Below are 20572 nucleotides of genomic sequence, written 5' to 3' on the forward strand. Positions count from 1 at the left end.
CATGCCGTAAAGCACATTTACTGGAATTTGTGTGTCTGGTCACACGCGGGTGTGGAACATGATTTCTCTGGGGGTGTTCGCAAACAGGATTCTGAGGGCCTGAGAGGGAGGAAGTGGCAGGACAGGGAAAAGTGTGTACTGAGGACCTTCATAATTTGTACTCCTTTCCAAAATGCCATCGAGGTGACGGAATAGAAGATGAGATGGGTAAGTCATATAGCAAGCACGAAAGAGATGAGAACCGTACACAAAATTTTCACTTATAAACCTGAATTACTGAAGACAACACGGAAAACATAGCCGTACGTGGGTGGATATTAAAGTTGACTGGATTCATATGGCTCAGGATAGGGTAACGACCTGTCTCTCTAGACGTGGCCGCTGTAAACAGAAAGCGCAGCGAATTCGGTCGAGCTCACTAACCGACATTAGGATTTTAGGGTGTGTATCTAACAGGACTTTAGTTATAGTGCGCCACCTTCTCTCCCGCCTACAGTGCAGCTGCAACCACTGTCCCACAACCTCCTCACACGGAACCTAGAGGCCTGGTCTGTGCAGACCATCCCACCAGATGTCACTACCGCCTGCCGAATGCACGGTCACGTGAAGTCACGTGGTCTTCAATACAACACGGCCCCACAGCACGAATCACGGCGAAGTGGGGCCGTTGCAAGAACTCGGCCGAGGAACGGTGATCCCATCTTCATGGAAATTTGTCCCTGTGCTTAATTAGTCACGCCATGAAATCGTATGGCGCAGTGGCGGTATAGCTCCACCATTCTTGATCTCGGCACTAGATGGAGGCGACTGGTCAGTTTGACGCCGTGGAAAAAGCCCTCGATATCCATTGGGTAGGAAGCTGGGTGGGCCCCAGAGCCAGCATGGACACTTGCCTTGCCCTTGCCAGGAACCGAACCCCGGTCGTTCACCCCTTGCTAGTTTTCTTGTTTCTTGGGGTGGAGTGAGACTGCGGCCACCAACTGGTCTACTGTACCAGCCCCGGATGGTAGAGAGCGTGGAGCAGTCGGTGGAATGAGAATTGGCAGGGAAAACCGATGTGCTCGGAGAAAACCTGATACAGTGCCACTTTGTCCACTACAAATCCCACATGACCTGAACTGGACTCGAAGCCGGCAACAACCCCCTGAGCTATGGTGCGGCCTCCACCCCTTACTACACAGACTCTCAGGAAATTCTAATCGGAACATTTTTTAGACTTGGCCGACTGAGGTTCTCACAACGGTGACTATCAACAGTGATTTGGGTTGTGACGCCGTGTAGTTCAGAGAGAGCCGAACGTTTCCAAGAACATATCGCTTCCGTCTTCCGGGTGGAAGTGTAAAGCCAGTCAGAGGACTCTGGTTGCTGCTATTTGCTAGGAAAGCCGTAAGCTTGGGCACGCACCTCCTGCACCACAATTTCTGGTACACTCGGTGACTCTAAGAAGGCCTGTTTCGTAATTTTCCCTTATGCAGTGTCCGTACTGGGCACCAATCCATGCCTTTACCCCATGGATATGCTGGACCAAAACCCACATCCACACAAACACTGTAATCATTTCGGGCCTGAAGACGGAAGTAGTATGTACAATCGAAACGTCTGCAACACTTGCTGCAAAGACACAGGAGCAGACTCAACATGAACAGCGAACCACCGTGCAACCACTGCTGCGTCCATCACCCCCTCAGCCAATTCTCGGGGCCCACTGCGCCCGCCTGTCTGGCGCCGACCCAGCACTCCGCACCCCGCTAAAGAGCGCATGGACAGATGGGCGAACTCCTCATTCAGATGCTGATAGTCGCTCAGAAGGTCATTATCGTAAGACAGCAGTGGTAAGGATTCTTCTGGGAAGGCAATATGAACACTATCAACTGATATTTAGTTCAGTCCCTTATTTCTGACTATAAGACTAAATTACCTTATGACACCGTGCAGTCTGGTACGTGGTTACCAATACTTTGGAAGAACATATTGCCTCTACATCATACGAGTATACAGAAGACGCAGGCAAAAAGGTTCTTGCGAAACGTTGGCAACCACGTACTAGACTGCACGGCGTCATAACCCCTAAGACTGGAATCTTGAGGTTCCGTACCATGTTCACATCGTCCGCCAGACCCCGTCGTAAGCGAGATTAATCTAGTCCACACCGTCACACAATCTCTTTAATATTATCCTCCTGACTTTCCGGTCTTCCAAGTACATCTGCATGTGCAACCCTCACTCCCATGCGTGCTGCATGTCTCACAAACCTCATCCACGGAACTCTTTATTAAACAGATAATCCGCGCAATAATGGGATAATATTAAAACGCATGTTAGTGTTTATCTAACGACACTCTCAGTAGCTCAGAATGTACAGCGTTGAAAGGTGAGATCGGCCAATAAGGAACCGGAAAAGATGCGACAACCGACAACCAACTGGAGGGACTGGGGAAATCCACGAAGAAACCTCAGTCCCGGCCGGGAGCCGAGCGTCTGAGTAAACTCGCGCTGCAGAGATGAGCGTATGGATTCCATTTTTCACGTTTTGTAGTGACCCCCCACTGCGCCGGGACGCCAAAGACATGACTGAGAACGAGAAGCCACTAGTAGCCCAGCTGGTCGGAATTCGAACCATGCACCTGCCCAGCAGACGGCAGTCCGGCGCGGAACGGCACTCTGACAGTGTCTGGGGGACGGGCAGTCCCTCCGCCCCGCCCTGCCCCTTCTGCTGTGCTGCAAAACGCTGACTGCGAGCTCATTCAGCGCCCNCTTTGTCAAGACCGACTCTCAAGGCGCGCCAAAGGGATAAAACGATCGGGGCGTGATGCTATTTACGAGTAGTTGCATCTAGTGCTGACGTTAAGGATACGTGGAGGTAGACCTCCATATTAAACATAAGCACAGAGTTTATTTATGCTGGAATCTGGAATACAGAAGAGGAAGACAATGACATTTATGCATTAAATACGGTACATAGCAACAGGTTCCAGCAAACCTTCTTGGAAGAACTTGGAACGGATGGTAGTCATATTGGAAGTGGTCTTAAACAGGTAAGGTGTGGATTGGATTCATCTGGCTCCTGTCAACAAGTAATGGGCCCTGGCGTCTGCCGAAGGGCGGGAAGCTATCTGAATTGCCGAGAAACTATTAGCTTCTCAAGAAAGACTGCTCCATGTTATTCAACAGCCAGGACAGCGACTACCCTGAGCTGTGTTCCGATCAGGCTGCGACCACTTCCTCACCTGGAACAGCAGGTAGCCACTGTCGTACATCCAGTACTCCGGCCCTTCGTGGTCCCTCGAGGGCTTTCTCTGTTCCGAGAGCAGGGCCACCTTCTGCAGCTGGATGGCCAGACATCGCTGCAGAATGAAGAGGCACCTTGCGCCCCCCGCGGGAGGCCCAGGTCCCCCTCTCACACCGGGGCTACGCCCGCTCATGTCTGCCTTACGCTTGTCACATGGGCTCAGGCCTGAAACAGAAAATGTGAGGTTAGAAGCAGTGACGCCACGTAGCCTGGTACTTTCCAGACAATGACTCCGTCTTCAGGGTGGAAGAGTATAAAAAGCAAAGAAGCAAACAGCGCTCCTTCAACCCTGAAGATGGAGGCAGTGCATTCCTCTGAAATGTCTGTAAATCTACCGGACCACATCGCAGACGACAGCACTCTGCGTGCAGTGAGAAGTGTGACACTCAGAGAAGCGAGTATCAGGTAGAGGCTTCTCAAGTCGCCAGTAATGTCACCTGCCGCGTCCATCTTCTTCAATCGCGAAGATGGAAGCAGCAGTTTCCTGCGAAACGCTGGTACTCTTCTACCAGACAACGCGGAGCCACACTCGGGAAGGAAGCAGTCGTCAAGGACAATGTATCATAAGGACCTGTCAGCATTCGCATTGCGGTCCTTCTGGGTCATGACACCATCCACTCTGGCAGGCGCGAACCGACGTTTCGGAGGAACATATGCCTCGTTCTTCCAACTATTTTGTTTCAACGAGCCATGGTTCGAGACTGGTTTACCGAGCTTGTTGGCACAGCGGTCAGGGCTCCAGACAATTTTCGTATTTGGGAGGTGCTCCCTTCTGTTATGGTTTTCCTCAGTGACTCTAGACAAATGTCTCAAGAGTAACTCGATTAGGCCACGAGCGCTTCCTTCCAAATCCTTTCCCATTCACGATTCAGCAATCACCCTATCACCCGATGCTGCCTACAGCGGAGGACAGGACAGTGGCCACTGCGCTGCTTACAGAAACATATCTCGTGAGACTCGGCACTGAGAACGGTTCTTTCTTTGGGCTTCTTGAGAAGCTAACAGTCGCTCAGCAAGTCGAGAACGTTCATTACCGTGTTCACCAGAGTCCACCTCTGCTCTCTATCCGAGACAGATAAGTGTTTATCTACGATTCACTTTAATATTATTCTTCCACCTATGCCCAGCGGTATGTTACCTTCATGTTAAAATGCATTTATGACGTCCCACGCATGCTACATGTCCCCGCCCTCAAGAGGCGACGCACCTGGCACAGTGCTACCGCGCCCAACAGACGTCGAGGAGCGTCGTTACCGGCGAATGAAAGCATGTCTAGTGAATAATGAATTGGAAGGGATTTAGGAGGAGTCGGTGTACTGCCTCGGCATTTGCTCGGATACATCGAGAACACTTACTCACGTGTGACGCTGTATAGTTTGGAAGAAGTGCCAGACTAAACGGAGTCACTTCATCCTCACATCCATACAACCTATTCGCATTTCTGTGTTTCTGTTTCTTTACTTTACTTTGTTCATCTCCTCCACTCGGTCCTTCCCTTTTACTGCTCTCCGCACTCGGGGGACCCGATACTGCCCGCTCTACACACCGTGGCGCACACCACATGGCCGTCCTTTACCCCACACGGCCGTCGGTAGACGTGGAGACGTCCTGCGACGCTGGGAAAAGCGAGCAAGATATTTTGATGGATTTGCATGTCCTGAGCCCCCCCCCCCCATAAGAATCTGTGGCTATTCGTAACCCGGAAGGTTGCGGGTTCGATTCCCGATGAGTTCATTGGATTTTGCAATTGACCTAATCCTTCCAGCCGCACTATGGCCCTGGGGTCGACTCAGCTTCTAACAGAAATGACTACCAGGAACTTTCCTGGGGAGTAAAGCGCGGCCGGTGCGTAGGGCCGACAACCTCACCGCCATCTGTGAGCCGAATGTCTAGAAAATGTGGAAGCCTCGACGCCTCACAAATCGTCTCCAAGCCGGAATCTTAACACGACAACCTCTGAATATGAAGCGGCAACACTACCATTCGGCCGTGAAGTTTCATTTCTGGTACATGACGCCGTGTACTTATCCTTGCACTTTCTTTTGCCCTGATGATGGAGGCAGCAGATCCACTCAAAACACAGGTGAATATGTACCAGACAATTGGCGTCTTATCCCATAAGACTTGATAATTTTCTCATCAGAATGCTTCCTGCGTGTCAAACCGTGTAGTCTGGTAGGTAGCAACCAATACTTCAGAGGAACAAGGCAGAGAGGTGAGTCAAGCCATGACAGGTGCAAGCATGCAGAAACCGTTCCCTGATTCCGACAACTTTCCACCAACCCTCCTGTCAAAATCATAATGGAAACATGAACGCGAGGCGCAGTTGTGCGGGTGAGGTCACGTCACACAGCCTGCAGGTCAGAGGTCACCACGGGAAGAGAAAGTGACGGGCACTGGTACCGGAATTGTGAACTGAAACCCCATCACGCGTGGAACAGGCAAGTGACACCGTGCGATCTGTGCGAAACTGCTTACTGAACGCTACATGACGTCATCCAAATTGGTTCAGGCGTTTGGCACAGCCGTACAGCCCCGAGGAGGGCACACAACGGGGGGTTACGTACTTCATTGAACTCTGTGACCCCCCCCCCCATGAATGTACGCTGTGGGTTGCTCTACAGAGGGCGGAATGATGTGCAATGAACTGGAAGCAATTTGGAAGGAAGCGGGGCTGACGTAAATGAGGAACTATATGGGAATTTACATGGACGGGCTGAAGAAAACCACGAAACCCTTTAGTCACGCTAGCCCGTATCTCGGCCGAGACTGCAAACGCATACGTCCAGAATACAAGTCCTGAACGTTACCGCTACACTAACCTGCTAGACGAAGGCTTTTATGGAACTCGAGGGTTCGTTCCCGCCTTCACAACAGCCCGCCAATGTTTATGCTACCCGCACCGTCACACCTTGTCCCCCATTCCTGCTACATGACTCGCCCGGCCCCGACCACCTCACGATGTCCACGATGTCTGGCGAAGAGCACAAGTTACGAAACCCCTCGTTATACCTCGTGTCACTTGCCCCCTCTTGGGGAGGGGGATCTGACTTTAATTTCTCATTTGTATTTCGTCTACAAGCTCCGTCCCTACAGCAAAAAGATTACGGGCGGGGTTCGATTCCGAGAATGGGCAGCAGATTATTCTCCTCCTTTTAAAGCGAAGAAGGTAAAGGGTTTAGGAAGTGCTCTTTGTTGTAAGAATGCAGTATGTACCTCACAGGAAACACATTACGTCTCCGCTACAGAGACCAACCGGTTAATGCTGTTTGGGGAAACAGTCGCTGTTTGTTGTGAGAACCATACGGAACAGATAAATACACTGTGTGGACAGAATATATCTCAAATGTGCCTCGGTCTGCGTCTGATTATCCAAAATCCTTTTTTCCGAACAAAACTTTGTATGCATTTCACATATATATCCAATGCGTGCCACATCTCCTATCAGCTTATCGTTCTTTATTTTAACACGCGAATAACGTGTGATGCCTCCCGGTAGTGGCAAGTGTTCATATTCCATAGCCCTGTCAGTCTGCAGTCCACTGTATAGACCACTGTTGCTCGCAACGTGTGCAGTTCTTCTGCCAGTCTGGCTGCTGGACAGTTCCCACGCTGCCTCATGTGGACCTGCGCCGTCTTCTTTCTTATATGCACCGCCTGCTTCAGCTTGTAGAAACTCTGCACTCTGCCCACACAGTGTATTTGTGTGTTCCGTACGGTTCTCACAATAAACAGCGACTGTTTCCCCAAATAGCATTAACCGGTTGGTCTCTGTAGCGGAGACGTAATGTGTTTCCTGTGAGGTACGGACTGGATTCTTACATGTGACTTAAAAGAAATTCAGTCTTTGCACGACTCCCAGAGTCATATGACAGTAAAATATGGTCACGAGACTCGCGGGACCCGGGACCCGGAACCCAGAACCACTGTGCTGGCGAGGACCAGGAGCAATTTACCCACAACATAGACTTCAAAGATTAACGAAGTGAGTTACTCAACTCCGCATATGGATTAGAGAACTTGCAACGTCACCAAACCCTGTACTCATTACAGATCTCGAAGGTTCACTACCGTGTTGACGAGAGCGCGCCACTGGTCCCTGACCTGAGCCAGATGAATCCATGTGAGATTTGATTACCGACCTCGGGGGTATAACGCCGCACAGTGTCGCAGAATTTTACTTCCTCCATATTCAGGGTAACATAAATATCGAGGCGGCAGGTTAATAATGAAACACTGGCACCTTTCTACCGGGATATACGGTGTCACACAATAGACAGGAATCTTCAAGAAATGCAGCCACTTCCGCCCAGTGCCTCGAGAAGACTCCGTGACGCCAATACTTACACTGTATGCCATAGCGTCACTGATGAAGAACACGGGCCTGGCCTCATGAAAGGTATTATCCTAGCAAATGTACTCAGGGACTGAAAAATCCCAGACAGAGTTTCGAACCGAGGAACGACCGCCATGTCAATCCGCTCGGTACCTTGAGCTAAACAAAGAACAGAAATGTAGCGCATTCTGGTGCACATGCTCCTCTTTACTAAATGCAGTTTTAAAACGTGACAGGCAGAAACCCGAGTCCGGCGACAGACAGATGGCTGCAGTCACGAGTCAGGCGAGAAATGTCCCAAGCGAATTAAATATTTCTAATCTCCCAAACGTAACAAAAACCAAAGAGAAAATGTGAACAAGAGCTCGCAACACAATACGAGAATGCCCAGCGGCTGTGGGATTGTGGGTCGCTGTGCGTGCCCAGACACTCGCGCAAGGAAACAGCCGGGCGCGCGGCATTTAAAGCATAAAGCACCACGGTAACTTGTTACGGTTCTCACAATAAACAGCGACTCTTTCCCCAAACAGCACTAACCGGTTGGGCTTTGTAGCGGAGACGTAATGTGCTTCCTGTGAAGTATGGACTGAATTCTTATATATATAAAGTCTCCACATTCTGCCCACACAGTGTATTTGTGTGTTCCGTATGGTTCTCACAATAAACAGAGGCTGTTTCCCTAAATAGCATTAACCGGTTGGGCTTTGTAGAGGAGACTTAATGTGTTTCCTGTGAGGTACGGACTGAATTCTTATATATAAAGTCTCCACATTCTGCCCACACAGTGTATTTGTGTGTTCCGTATGATTCTCACAATAAACAGAGGCTGTTTCCCTAAACAGCAATAATCAGTTGGGCTTTGTTATGGAGACGTAATGTGTTTCCTGTGAGGCACGAACTGGATTTTTATATATTCGGTGTGAAACTTGCAGCTGAGCCCGTGTGGAGACGGGTTCGAATATCTCCACCGTAGCCTTGCGAGTAGTAGGAGGAGATGAAAAGGAAACCCAGTGCCTGGGGGTATAAAGTGGACCACTCTGTTCCTGGAAGTTAGAAATACGGGACCGGGCCCTCCAGGTTGGAGGAGTCTCGAATTTGAGACAGTAAAATATGGTCATGAGCCCCGCGGAACTCGGACCCTAGAATGACTGCGCTGGCTAGGACCAGCAGCAATTGTAAACGACAGATACGTCCTCTCGCCAGAGAGGGCGACCTACATCAACAAACTCGCAACTGTCTGGCAGTAAGAAAAATTTGGTCTTGAGCCCCACATGGGTGCTTCACACCAAGACAGGCTGGCCGTCTGACCGTTGGTCGTAACATAAATTTGACAGTTATAAAATCATTTAAGTAACGCTCAATCAGCGCAGTCGGGTGACTGCACGTGGTGACGTGGCTGACGACGCTATACGAAATGCAGACTTGGTGACACAGAGTGCGGCGCCGGGACACACATCGATTGAGTAATACCACGCACACCCGCCCGGATAGTAGTTTGCCCGGATGACACTCAAATTCAGTCCCTTTTCATACGTGCAACAGTTTGTCTGAGCTGTGCGCAAGTTCGGAAATGAATGAACAGCTCAACAACCCTTACGGGTTCGCGCACTTTCGCTCAATTATCTAGAACAGGGTGGCACTTTCGCAAAAAGTGGACTGGAAATAAGAGGTGTGTTTCATTAGTCCCTGCAACTTTTGCTCGGAATATTTTTCGCTCCAATAAACATTCACCGAGTTACATTTCAGTTGCGCGGGTTCTCATGTAAACTGTAAACTCGAATGTATCGACAGATTTTAGGCAAACTTCCCAACATCAGGCCGGCTGTCGGGTTATTACGTTCTGACGAACGGTATAGCCAGGCAGACATGTGTCTCCTCTAACGTCTCGTTGCGAGCTTGATCTGCCTCGGAATTTATTTAAAGTCAAGATTCGAAGCTTTCGTGGCGGCACCTTCAGGGTTGTACAGCCGTGTAGTTCGGAGTGGCCCCAGGCCTAGTTTCCAGCCTCGTTATACAGGTTTCTTGGTTTACTCTTCGACCCTGAAGATGGAGGCAATATGATCCTTCAAAACGTCGGGTTCTCCCAAGTACAGCGCGTTACAACTCAGGAAATCTGTACTCCTCATTTGAAGGCAATCTGTCAACATTAGATCGCCGAATGACAGAGACAAATGTGGTGTCAGGAATTGGTTGGAGGGACTGAAGAAAACTATGTCATGATCTCCGGCATCCAGGCCTAGATTCGAACTGGCTGTCCTCCAAATATAAACCAGTTGTGCTGATGGACTAAACAGCTCAAGAAACACAATCCTCTGGAAACTTTCCCCACAAACAGATGTGTGTCACATGAGAATCGAACTCATTTCATCGAGATGAGGCCAGGCTGCCATCAAGAGCAGGCAGCTCTGCACACCGGATGGAGCGCTTTCTCGTGCAGCTGATCTCCTGCATGCCAACAGCAGAAACTGGATCCGATGTCCGCAGCCTGAATGTAGTCGGTTCAAGGTCACAGAGGCTTTACCTTGACACCGGATCAACAAGGTGCCGACCGACAACAGCCGAGACTACCACAACACCATGACGCGAAAGCGAATCTCCACGGCACCGGACACACGTCAGGTCCACGATCCGTCAGATTCACCCCAGTACGCACTGGATAAGAGATACAGCAGCCAGACGCCGTGGCAAACGGACAATTCTTGTTTGGTGACTATATCCCGAGATGTGACCCCGTGTAGTATGGTAGATGTTCTGACTCAGCAATCCGGGTAGGATACAGCAAGTTCCTCCAAAACACGGCACGTATCCTCAGCACAGGGACAGAGGCCACTTTTGCCCATGCCCAGCGAACCCTATCAGCGTCGGCCCCGTGCTGACACACATCTCACACGTGGGGCCCTCAGCTGACTACGGTCCTGCACAGTGCCCGAATCCAACTGCTGTGACGCAGTGTAGCCTGGTAACTGATCTTGCGCCCTTTTTTCCGTGCGTCAGTATCTATACTACGCAGCACCGAAAGCTAGAATTGGGGATCTGGAAGGAACCGGTCAGAGCCCAACTGCGGTAGCATCCCAGTCTGAAGGGAGCGAGGAAGAGCAGGAAAATCCGCAGGCAGCTATGACAAGCTGCTCGATGGTGTCGAGGCAAGACGGTGCGTGGGTGACGTGCCGGGGCAGTTCCTGACGGCGATTTTGTCCCTACGGAAAACGTCGACGTCAGTCTCTAAAACTGTTCACAATCTCTCTTGTATTATTATTATTATTATTATTATTATTATTATTATTGGAGGGGGTGGGTTTCCCCATGCACCGCGACTAATAGTCTATTGTACGTCCCCCTTCGATATTCTACCAGTCGCCATACCCTACCGGTACTGGTGGGTACTATCAGCCCCGTTCAGCCAACGAGGTCGGCCCTCGTTACCTGATACTTCCCCCATCTACCAGAGGCATTGGAAACTACTTGGGCGGGAAACTTGCCTAATTTTGCTCATAGGTCTCCTAGAGACATGAGGATCTTTTAAGTGCCGTAAATCTACGACACGGGACCCACGGCTTAAAGTCCCCCCCGGAGGACTTGTTCCCTGAATTTTTCCGCCCTTAAAAATTCCACGACCTCCGCCGGGTTTGAACCCGCGTACCTTGAGTCATGAGGTGGGAAGGTTACCCCCAGACTACGGAGGCCGCTATCTCTCTTGTAACATGACATTAAACTCACCCCCAACTGCTATATGTTTCGGCCCTACTCCGTCATCTTCAGGCAACTGTTCACTTACAGAAAGTAACGCAGTGAACTGGAACCGTTACAGAAGAAGTAATGTGGAAAACAGTGGCCGTGTTCTCTGTGAGGTCCGCGTTCTGCGAGAGGAACCGTATATGCACGAAGTGTATTTTACAGCATAACATCTCCCTGCTGTAATCTGCAGTATAACGTTCCTACACGCACACAACAGAGCTGACTGCCGTTTCGTCGCGTTTCCACACGGAGTGACGCAACCACTGGCTTCTCGAAGCGCACCATTAGTCGCGCGGAGACATCACCAGTGAAGCATGCCCTGAATACGAAACTCCTGGTGAAACCGTACGGAGCGAATGAATCACCAAGGTGAGTTTGGAAAGAAAAAGAAATAGACGACCTTGCTTACGTAAAGGTTTCGTCATCACGGCCCAGGCGGCCTGCCTGATCACAATCACGTAGCAGGATGTAACGCCGTGTAGACATACCGCGACGTTTCGGAGGAACTAACTTCAGGTTACTCTGAAACGTCGGCACTTATCTCCCACAATCACGAGAATCCCAAATGTCCTGCAACACGTACACGAAGCTTAGCCGACGTGAATCAGGCCTGCAGGTCCGACCACCTGCTCCACCTCTTCTTGCGCGAATTCGTCAGAAATCAGTGCCCTCTACGCAAGGCTGGCTGCCACTGCGTTTAGCACGGGTCTGAGGGCCCAGATATGCACGAAATGGTCGTGCCCGACATAGACCGCTTCTGCACTATGAAGTGGGGGGGGGGCAGGATTTCATAGGCCTCCTCGTTCAGAGCTGAGCGGAGGGCCACTTTCGCACTATGCACTTCCTTTGCTTTCTCCCGTGTTCTGTCCAGTCCTACATGTTACTCAACGATGCGTCGACACCCACGTTTACTGCCATCTCCCACGTATAACAAGTACCAATAGTCTCTAAAAGTTTATGCGATGGTATATTAATACAATTATTGTGTTTCTGAACATTATCCATCATCCTGTTTTATTTAAAACACACGCTTCGGAGAATAATTCTGTCTCAGTCTTCAGGTGGAACCGACTCAGTTGGGCCCAATCGCTAGAGCCAGGCCCCTATCACCAGACAACAGAGCCAACACAAGACAGGATACATAAACCAAGCAGTGCTGGTGTAAAGCAGGGACTAGGTCCCACCTAAAGACAGAGACAGAATCCAGTCTCTGAAACGTTGTGTGTTTTAGATAAAAAAAAAAGGACAATGGATAAAGTCCAGGGACACAATAAGTGTTCTAAAGTTGTCCCCGTGCCTAACTAATTAAGCACTACGTCATGATGGCGTATGTGGGGACTGGATATATAGATCCATATTTTCTTGACCTCGGCACTAGTTGGACGTGAGTGGTCAGCTTCACGCCCCGGCCGCTTTACCTCCGGGGAAAGAGCCCTCGATACCCACTGTATAGGAGGCTCGGCGTACCTACCCCAGAGCCGGGCTGGAGAACATGGAGAAGTGAAAATTCTTACTCCCATCGGGACTCGAACTCCGACCCCCTCGGTCGTCCAGCCAGTAGCCGGTCGCTATACCGACTGAGCCATCCCGGCTCCTACAATTGCACTAACAGTCCCGTTTATATAGTACAGCGCACTTCACACAACCAGATGAAACACCATCGATACAGACGCAGTAGACTGCTCGTCCGTTCGTGACGTACTGTGTAACTTACGTTCATGCAACGTGGTAACCCTCGGCAATTTGTTGCTAGGGTAACCTGAAACTGCGTAATGACAATGGCAAACCTCCCGCTGACGAAGCCTATAAGAAGACGAATACGTGAAAAGCATTCAGTGCCGCTGACATAAGCCAGAAAAAGCAAGGACAGGCTGGAATTCCCAGAGACAGAGCCGGCCTACGTCAACCGACACGGGGTTCCCTTGACTGCAAAGTCTGAAATCCACTGAGCGACTGCGCACAGAAACAAACGCAACCGACAAGCAATACTGAACTTTCCCTGTGCTCTGATGCGTACTGGGAGAAAAACATGAGCTAACGATTCTCGTTCAATACGAGAAAAAAAGCGTAACAAATGAACTGGTCGCTCAGCTGGGTGACAGCGAAAGGGAAACGGCGACTGGCGTTTCGGCGCTCCCGATGAATTCCGTGGCACACAGCCCGGTCAAGTTCACCTACCGTCACACCATTCGTAGCGTATCGCAAACAGTGCTCACACACCGCACCGGCCATCTGCACCAAATTTCGGCAAAATCGAATCGAAGTTTTGGGATCTGAAAGAGATGAAAATGGAGTTTCTTCCTAAGTACATAACAGCCGAGATTCAAATGTCAAACATTAGCCTCATTTTCCTATTGCAAGGAAAGAAACGAGGCTTATGAGATCACCGTGCTGTTTGTTTCCCGCATTTCGACTCCGTGGGCTACTTAACGTTTCCCCCCCCCCCGTGGGATGAGACTGAGTCCACTTGGTACTGCGGCCACCAACTGGCCTACTGTACCAGCCCCGGAGGGTAGATGATGGGTGCGGAGCAGTTGGTGGAATGAGAATTGGCAGGGGAAACCGAAGTACTCGGAGAAAACCTGCCCCAGCGCCACTTTGTCCGCCACAAATCTCACACGACCTGACCCGGGCTCGAACACGGGTCGCGGCGGTGGGAAGGATTAGGTACATTGAAGAAATCCGATGACCTCATCGGGAATCGAACCCGCGACCTTCTGGCTTGTAGTACAGTGACCCAACCTGCTACGCTACCGTGTTCCCACTACCAACTGAGCCATTTCGGTCCCGTTTTCAAATAAAGTTCTGAGAAGCGTAGATTACTGACGAATCTCGCAGTCTGTATTCGTTAATACAGTAGCGTAACAATCTAGTTTCTCCCTGAGCATGACGGCAGTATGCCCCTCCGAAATGTTTAGCCAGAGCAATACGTAATTCTGTTCGGAACCGGGCCCGGGCTTGACAAGCTGCCGGTAGCAACCCACTCCAGCTGCTGAAGTGGGCGGGCACTCAGCACGGCGAGACCAGCTCTGGGGCCCACAGGGCCCCGTATCCTAATTGTCAGCCGTTACCCCTACCGGCACACCTGGCTAGGGTCTCACATCTGCCGGCACGTTGCGTGTTTCAGCCTTAAAGCCCTTCCATTGCAGGACCGCTAAACGTGACTAGGGGTGTGCGGGGGGTGTGGAGGGCGCTGCTATGCCGGCACTGTCAAGGGCTGGCCAATATGCGATGTGCCAGGGGTGGAGAAACTCCGACGGAGGGAGACTGCGGATGTCTCAGATGTTATACTGTCCGATTGGAAGTTCTGTGATCCTATGAACGGCTGAGAGTTTTACACACCCCCACACAGTCTCACCCCACTACAGCAGGTAGGGTTAAGAGACCACCCTAAGGCTTCTACACTTGCACCTGCAACACGGGGGCTATGCAAGTGCAATGCAGCACGTCATATTTGCAACGATAACAACGACAACAGATCGAAACCTGATTCAGGAGGAAATTAAGAGGCGATTGAACTCGGGTAATGCTTGCTACCGTTCGGTCCAGAACATTTTGTCTTCTCGTCTGTTGTCCAAAAACATAAAAATAGAATATACAAAACTATAATTTTGCCTGTGGTTCTGTATGGGTGAGAAACTTGGTCTCTGACATTAAGGGAGGAACACAGACTGAGAGTGTTTGAGAACATGGTGTTGTATTGGTGGGAAAGCCGGAAGGAAAGAAACCACAGGGAAGACCAAGGCGTAGGTGGGTGGACAATATTAGAATGGATCTTAGAGAGATAGGAGGGGATGGTATGGATTGGATAGATCTGGCTCAGGATAGGGACCAGTGGAGGGCTCTTGTGAAAACGGTGATGAACCTTCGGGTTCCATAAAATGCTGGGAAATTCTTGAGTAGCTGCAGAATTGGCGGCTCCTCCAGAAGGGCTCAACTCCATGAGTAAGTAAGTAAGTAAGTAAGTAACAGTTGCTCAGCTACTCATGAAAATCACCCTTCTGTATGGAAGCTTACGGTTCATTGTCGTGGATCGCACCTCGAGCCAGACGAATCCAGTCCACATTTTCCCATAATATTTTAGATTAACTTTAATATTATCCTCTCTTCTACGCACAGGTCTTCCGATCAATATCCCGTATGCATTTCTCATCTCTCCCTCATTTCATCACCCTAACAATACTTCAGTGCCGGTCACCGTGGCCACGCGGTCTTCGCTCGCTCGAGCGCGGGATCTTGGAGGCATGGATGCTTGGTGTGTGTATGCGTTTACTGTGTTTGGGTAGAGGCCTTGTGACGAGCTGATCACTCGCCCAGGGAGTCCTACCGTACGGAACTGAATAAGAGACCTGCGCCCTGAATGGGCTAGAAGAGCCCCCCAAAAGAAAATAATGACGGGTGCAAATTACGTAGCTCCTACAGCCTGTCACTTCCTGCCTCTCGTGGCCATAGGAGGAGCAGTGCGTTTGGCCAGTATTCACTCCATCTTCAGTGTCGAAGAGTAAGCAACAAGCACGCCCCAGGGGTACGCTTCGACCTTCAGAATACAGGCACTGATCCTTCGAAATGTAGCTAAACTACTACCAGAGTGCACGGCGTCACATACGAAAAGACAGTACTCATATTTACCGCTGTTAGGGCCTTATGCCGAGACGCAAATTATTAGGTCTGTAAAGGTGTCCCTGGACTCAATTCATTACGCATCACATCATGAAGAAGTATGGGGGAGTGGAGGTATACTTCTACCATTCTTGACCTCGGCGCTGAAAGGAGGTGAGTGGTCATCTTCACGTCCCGGCCGCTTTACCCCCAGTGTATCCGTTGTACAGCAGACTGGGCGGAGACTCACATCCGGTCTGGACAATATGGAGAAGGAAAAAATCTCTTGCAGCTATCGGGAAACGAAGCCAAACCCCTCGGCCATCCAGCCAGTAGCCTACTCTCTGTACCGACTGAGCTACGAATGTCGGATGGTGTCAGGGTGAACGCTACCACACTGCCCAGTTCCGGACGGCAGAATCCTGACCGTATATGGCAGCCGCCGAGTCGCAACGGTCTTTCCCACGAACATGGCAAGGCATGCCGGGAGATGCAAGACAGAGCTGCATTCGTCGGGGCGCGATGCCGTGCAGACGGGGGTAGAGAGTATAGCTGAAGAGCAGGAGAAAGTGAAAAGTCATGTGAGAAGTGAGAGACACTTCAAGGGTCATTCAGACTTACTTTACGACTGTTGGTTTACAGCCAATCAGTTCGACTTGGCGATAAGCCCCGTGAAACTCACGACCAGCATTTTTATTTTCCAACTGAACATTTGCTGTCATAGTCCTTATGTAACATCCTCTCTGATGAGAGGTTGGGTCTGTAGTTCACAATTGATGCTGTTCCTCGCCAGCGCAGTCATTCTCAGGTCCCAGTCCCGTGGGACCACATTTTACTGTCTCAGATTCGAGACTTCCCCAACCTGGAGGGTCAGGTCCGTATATTTATATCCCCGGGGAACAGGGTGGCCCAGCTATAGTCCCAGCCACTGAGTTCCCTCTTCATCGCCTCCAAAGACTAGCAGGGCTACGGTGGAGCTGTTCGATCCCGTTTCCTCGTTATATAACATCGGCATGGACCAATCCATCCAAATAACATATTAAAATTCAGTCCGTACCTCACATGAAACACATTACGTCTCCGCTACAGAGCCCAATCGGTTAATGCTGTTTGGAGAAACAGTAGCTGTTTATTGTGAGAACCATATGGAACACACAAATACACTGTGTGGACAGAACGCAGACTTTATATATAAGAATTCAGTCCCTACCTCATAGGAAACACATTACGTCTCCGCCACAGAGCTCAACCGGTTAATGCTGTTTGGGGAAACAGTCGCTGTTTATTGTGAGAACCATACGGAACACACAAATACACTGTGTGGGTAGAATGAGGAGACATTTTAAAGCAGGCGGCTACAGTTACTGAATACCCATTGGACAGCATACAACACGGCCGTGTTATGCAGAGATTTCGGTCCTAAATTAACGGACAAGCCACTCCAGTGCCTGGACCTAAGCAACATGGCGACACAACCCAGAAGGTGGCACTCCTGATGGTCAGAGCTGTGATAACCTCACAACCAACAACCTACCCCGATGAATACTGTATTCCAATTTTCCCTGTTACCTTGAATGGGTGTGGAACTTGATCTTCATTCTAAGGGAACAGATTAAGTACGCTTACGAACAAGACAACAGGAGAATGGAGACCGTTACGTATCGAGGAACATCTACATCTGCACACAGTACATTACGGAGGAACGGATGGGCGGGGCATATTATCTGGACAGGGAGAAACTAGCAGTGTACAGAAACTTTCGGTCGGAAGGCCTAAGTGGCAGAAACGACTGAAAGTCCTAATACGTAGCTGGAGGGATAATATTAAAATGAATGCAAAAAGAAATATGATGGGTTGGTGCGAACTGGAATCGTTTGGCTCAGAACAGGACCAGGATGTGGGCTCTTGTAAACATGATAACATACCCGACAGTTACATTAAAGACTGTAAATTTGACTAGCTGAGCGACTATCATGCTACTGTACGCGCACAAGTCTCCTGCCCGGTGAGCACCGGGAGCGTGAAGCTGACCGCTCACCTGTACCTATCTACCGTGCTACGGAGGCATCAGGTTGCTATGGACTAAGTTGAACTTCTACTTAGGCAACATTGCACGAAGACTTCAGGGGCGGGACGCGGTCGGTTTCAGGCCCCAGCCTCTTTACCCCCGGTACTCAGAGCCGGTCTGGGTGCAGCAGTAGCAAAAAAACCTACATCTGCGAGAATGGAACGCCGACCCTCCGGTAGAGAATCAAGAAGCGAACTGACTGTGTTGTGAGCAGAGGACATCAGTCGAGCGGAAGGCTCGCTGCTACATGAAGCACACAGTGTAACGCAGAATTTGTTTACCAACGCAGCATTTACGCTAGGACCGTGGAAAACCTTGATCGAGTTGGCCGGTCGCAAACAGCCAGCAGTCCGGCATTTAATTAGAGTACATACATACATACATGGGCACATTGTCCATATGGAGTGCGCGCGGAGGAGCAAGCATTCAGCATTCCTGTCAGTCTGTGCAAGACAAAGCATATCTTGTCTCGTCCTGCGTCCTGAGATTCATCAACTCGAGAGAAAACATACCCAAAGCATATAAACCTCATCTTGTATTTCGATATCACAGCAGGAAAACGCTTCGCGTGCTTAATGAATCTCTGATCTGCGCCCAAACTTGGCACAAAATTCAAGGCAGCCCTGGTATGGCCAGATCTTGTATCGGGCAAAGGAGTGGAGATAACGGGAACAGAACAATTCATAACAATACATATTATCGCTTCTCTTATTTGTTGTTTACAAGAAAGATAAATTCAAATTAAAGTCTGATGTCTATAACATGAATACTAGACAAAAATATAACTTCCACCTACCCTCATCAACTTTATCAGTATATCAAAAAGGAGTCTACTTTACTGGCATAAAAGTGTTCAACAATCTGCCACAAAGTATTAAAAACTTGGGCAATGATACTAAAAAGTTTAAATCAGAGTTAAAGAATTATCTACATGCTCATTCCTTCTACTCTTTAGATGAATACTTCAATGTAAATAGAGAATGATGTAAAATTAAGTTATATTAATTTTTAAGCTAAAATTGCCTGTACTTATGTATGTAACCTTTTGACTTGTTCTGTATCCAAAGGTACTAACCTGCTTAGGATTTATAGAATGTAAATAAATTCAATTCAATAAAATGAGATTGCCGTGTGTTTCTGGAACAGCAGCCACTTTCCTTCCATTGCTTTAACATGCAGAAACTATACATGTGCACACTTCGCCTGAGTCTCCCAACAAACAGCGGAGACGTGATGTGTTTCCTGTGAGGTACGAACTGGATTCTAATATAGTATTTAGACAGACTTGTGACTTCAGTCGGTCAACAATGACTTACTCCCGAAGTAATTACTTCATCAGAGATATTATACGAACACGTTAGTAGAGAGTGTGAGGAAAACCACGAACGTCAGTGACCTACAGGCCGAGTTTTCGAACCGGTAGCTACCCAACATGGAGCGGTGTCCGCTAGAGCGTATGTGCTGATCTAGTGCCCCGTTGCAAGAGACCAAACTCTCTGAGACCGGTCGCTTCGCCGTGCCCAATCGCAGCGTCAGTTGTTGTGCTTCTAGTCACGTTACGTTCGTTCTGAATCATGAAACTGACGTGTCAAAACGGACTCCAACACAGAACCCTTTTCAAAGGCAAGTGCTGAAAATTCGGGAAAATTATATTACAGAACTATATGATCGACCTAATCGGCCAGAAACCTTAGAAGTTGAACCGGAAGAAGAAGTAGATACAGACGAGAAAGGACCATATATTTTACAAAGTGAGGTGGAAAAAGCTATCAAGGAAATGAGGAAGGGAAAGGCTACAGGAGATGATGATGTACCTGGAGATGTGCTCAAGTTACTGGGAGAAGGTGGTTTGAAAACACTGACAAAACTAATGAACACCATATATGAAAGTGGAGAGTGGCCCAAGGACTTTACAGAAGTTACAATGATTGACTTAAAGAAAAAGACAAAAGCTACAAAATGCAGCGACCATCGCACAATAAGCCTTATTGCACATACAGCAAAGATAATAGCAAATATACTTAAAACAAGAACTGAAAGGACAATAGAGGATATACTTGGAGAAGATCAGTTTGGATTTAGAAGAGGAAAAGGAACCAGGGATACAATTGGGATGATGAGAATTATAGCAGAACGAACTTTGGAGATAGATGAAGAACTGTGTGTTTGCTTCATAGACTGGCAGAAGGCATTTGACCGTGTAAACTGGACCAAATTAATGCAGATCCTAAAGGAAACAGGTATCGATTGGCGTGAAAGAAGATTGATTAGCAAATTGTACATGGATCAGAAAGTTAGAGTACGACTGGACAGAGGGGAGACAAGAAGTGTGCAGATTGGAAGAGGAGTTCGACAAGAATGCTGTTTATCACCAATTCTGTTAAACTTGTACAAAGAATGCCTTACCAAGAAAGCTCTGGATGGGCTCGGAGACTTCAAATTAGGAGGGCAAATTATTCACACTGTGAAATATGCAGATGACCTTGTGTTAATGGCTAAGGAAGGAACTGTGCTACAGGGCATGATTGATAGACTAATTGAAACT

At 49.1% G+C, this 20572-nt stretch overlaps 1 protein-coding gene across 2 annotated transcripts in view; it reads right to left on the reverse strand.

Moving 5' to 3' along the window:
- Positions 1–20572, reverse strand: part of LOC111872595 (probable serine/threonine-protein kinase dyrk2) — a 94292-nt gene that overhangs the window by 51810 nt on the left and 21910 nt on the right. For both annotated transcript variants that reach the window (XM_023866662.2, XM_023866661.2), the window contains exon 2: positions 3228–3454. In XM_023866662.2, the coding sequence (XP_023722430.1) occupies positions 3228–3422 (195 nt within the window). In that variant the 5' untranslated portion in view covers positions 3423–3454. The remainder of the gene's footprint in view (positions 1–3227; positions 3455–20572) is intronic.

This window comes from Cryptotermes secundus, unplaced genomic scaffold, assembly GCF_002891405.2.
Source record: "Cryptotermes secundus unplaced genomic scaffold, Csec_1.0 scaffold1928, whole genome shotgun sequence".
NCBI lineage: Eukaryota > Metazoa > Arthropoda > Insecta > Blattodea > Kalotermitidae > Cryptotermes > Cryptotermes secundus.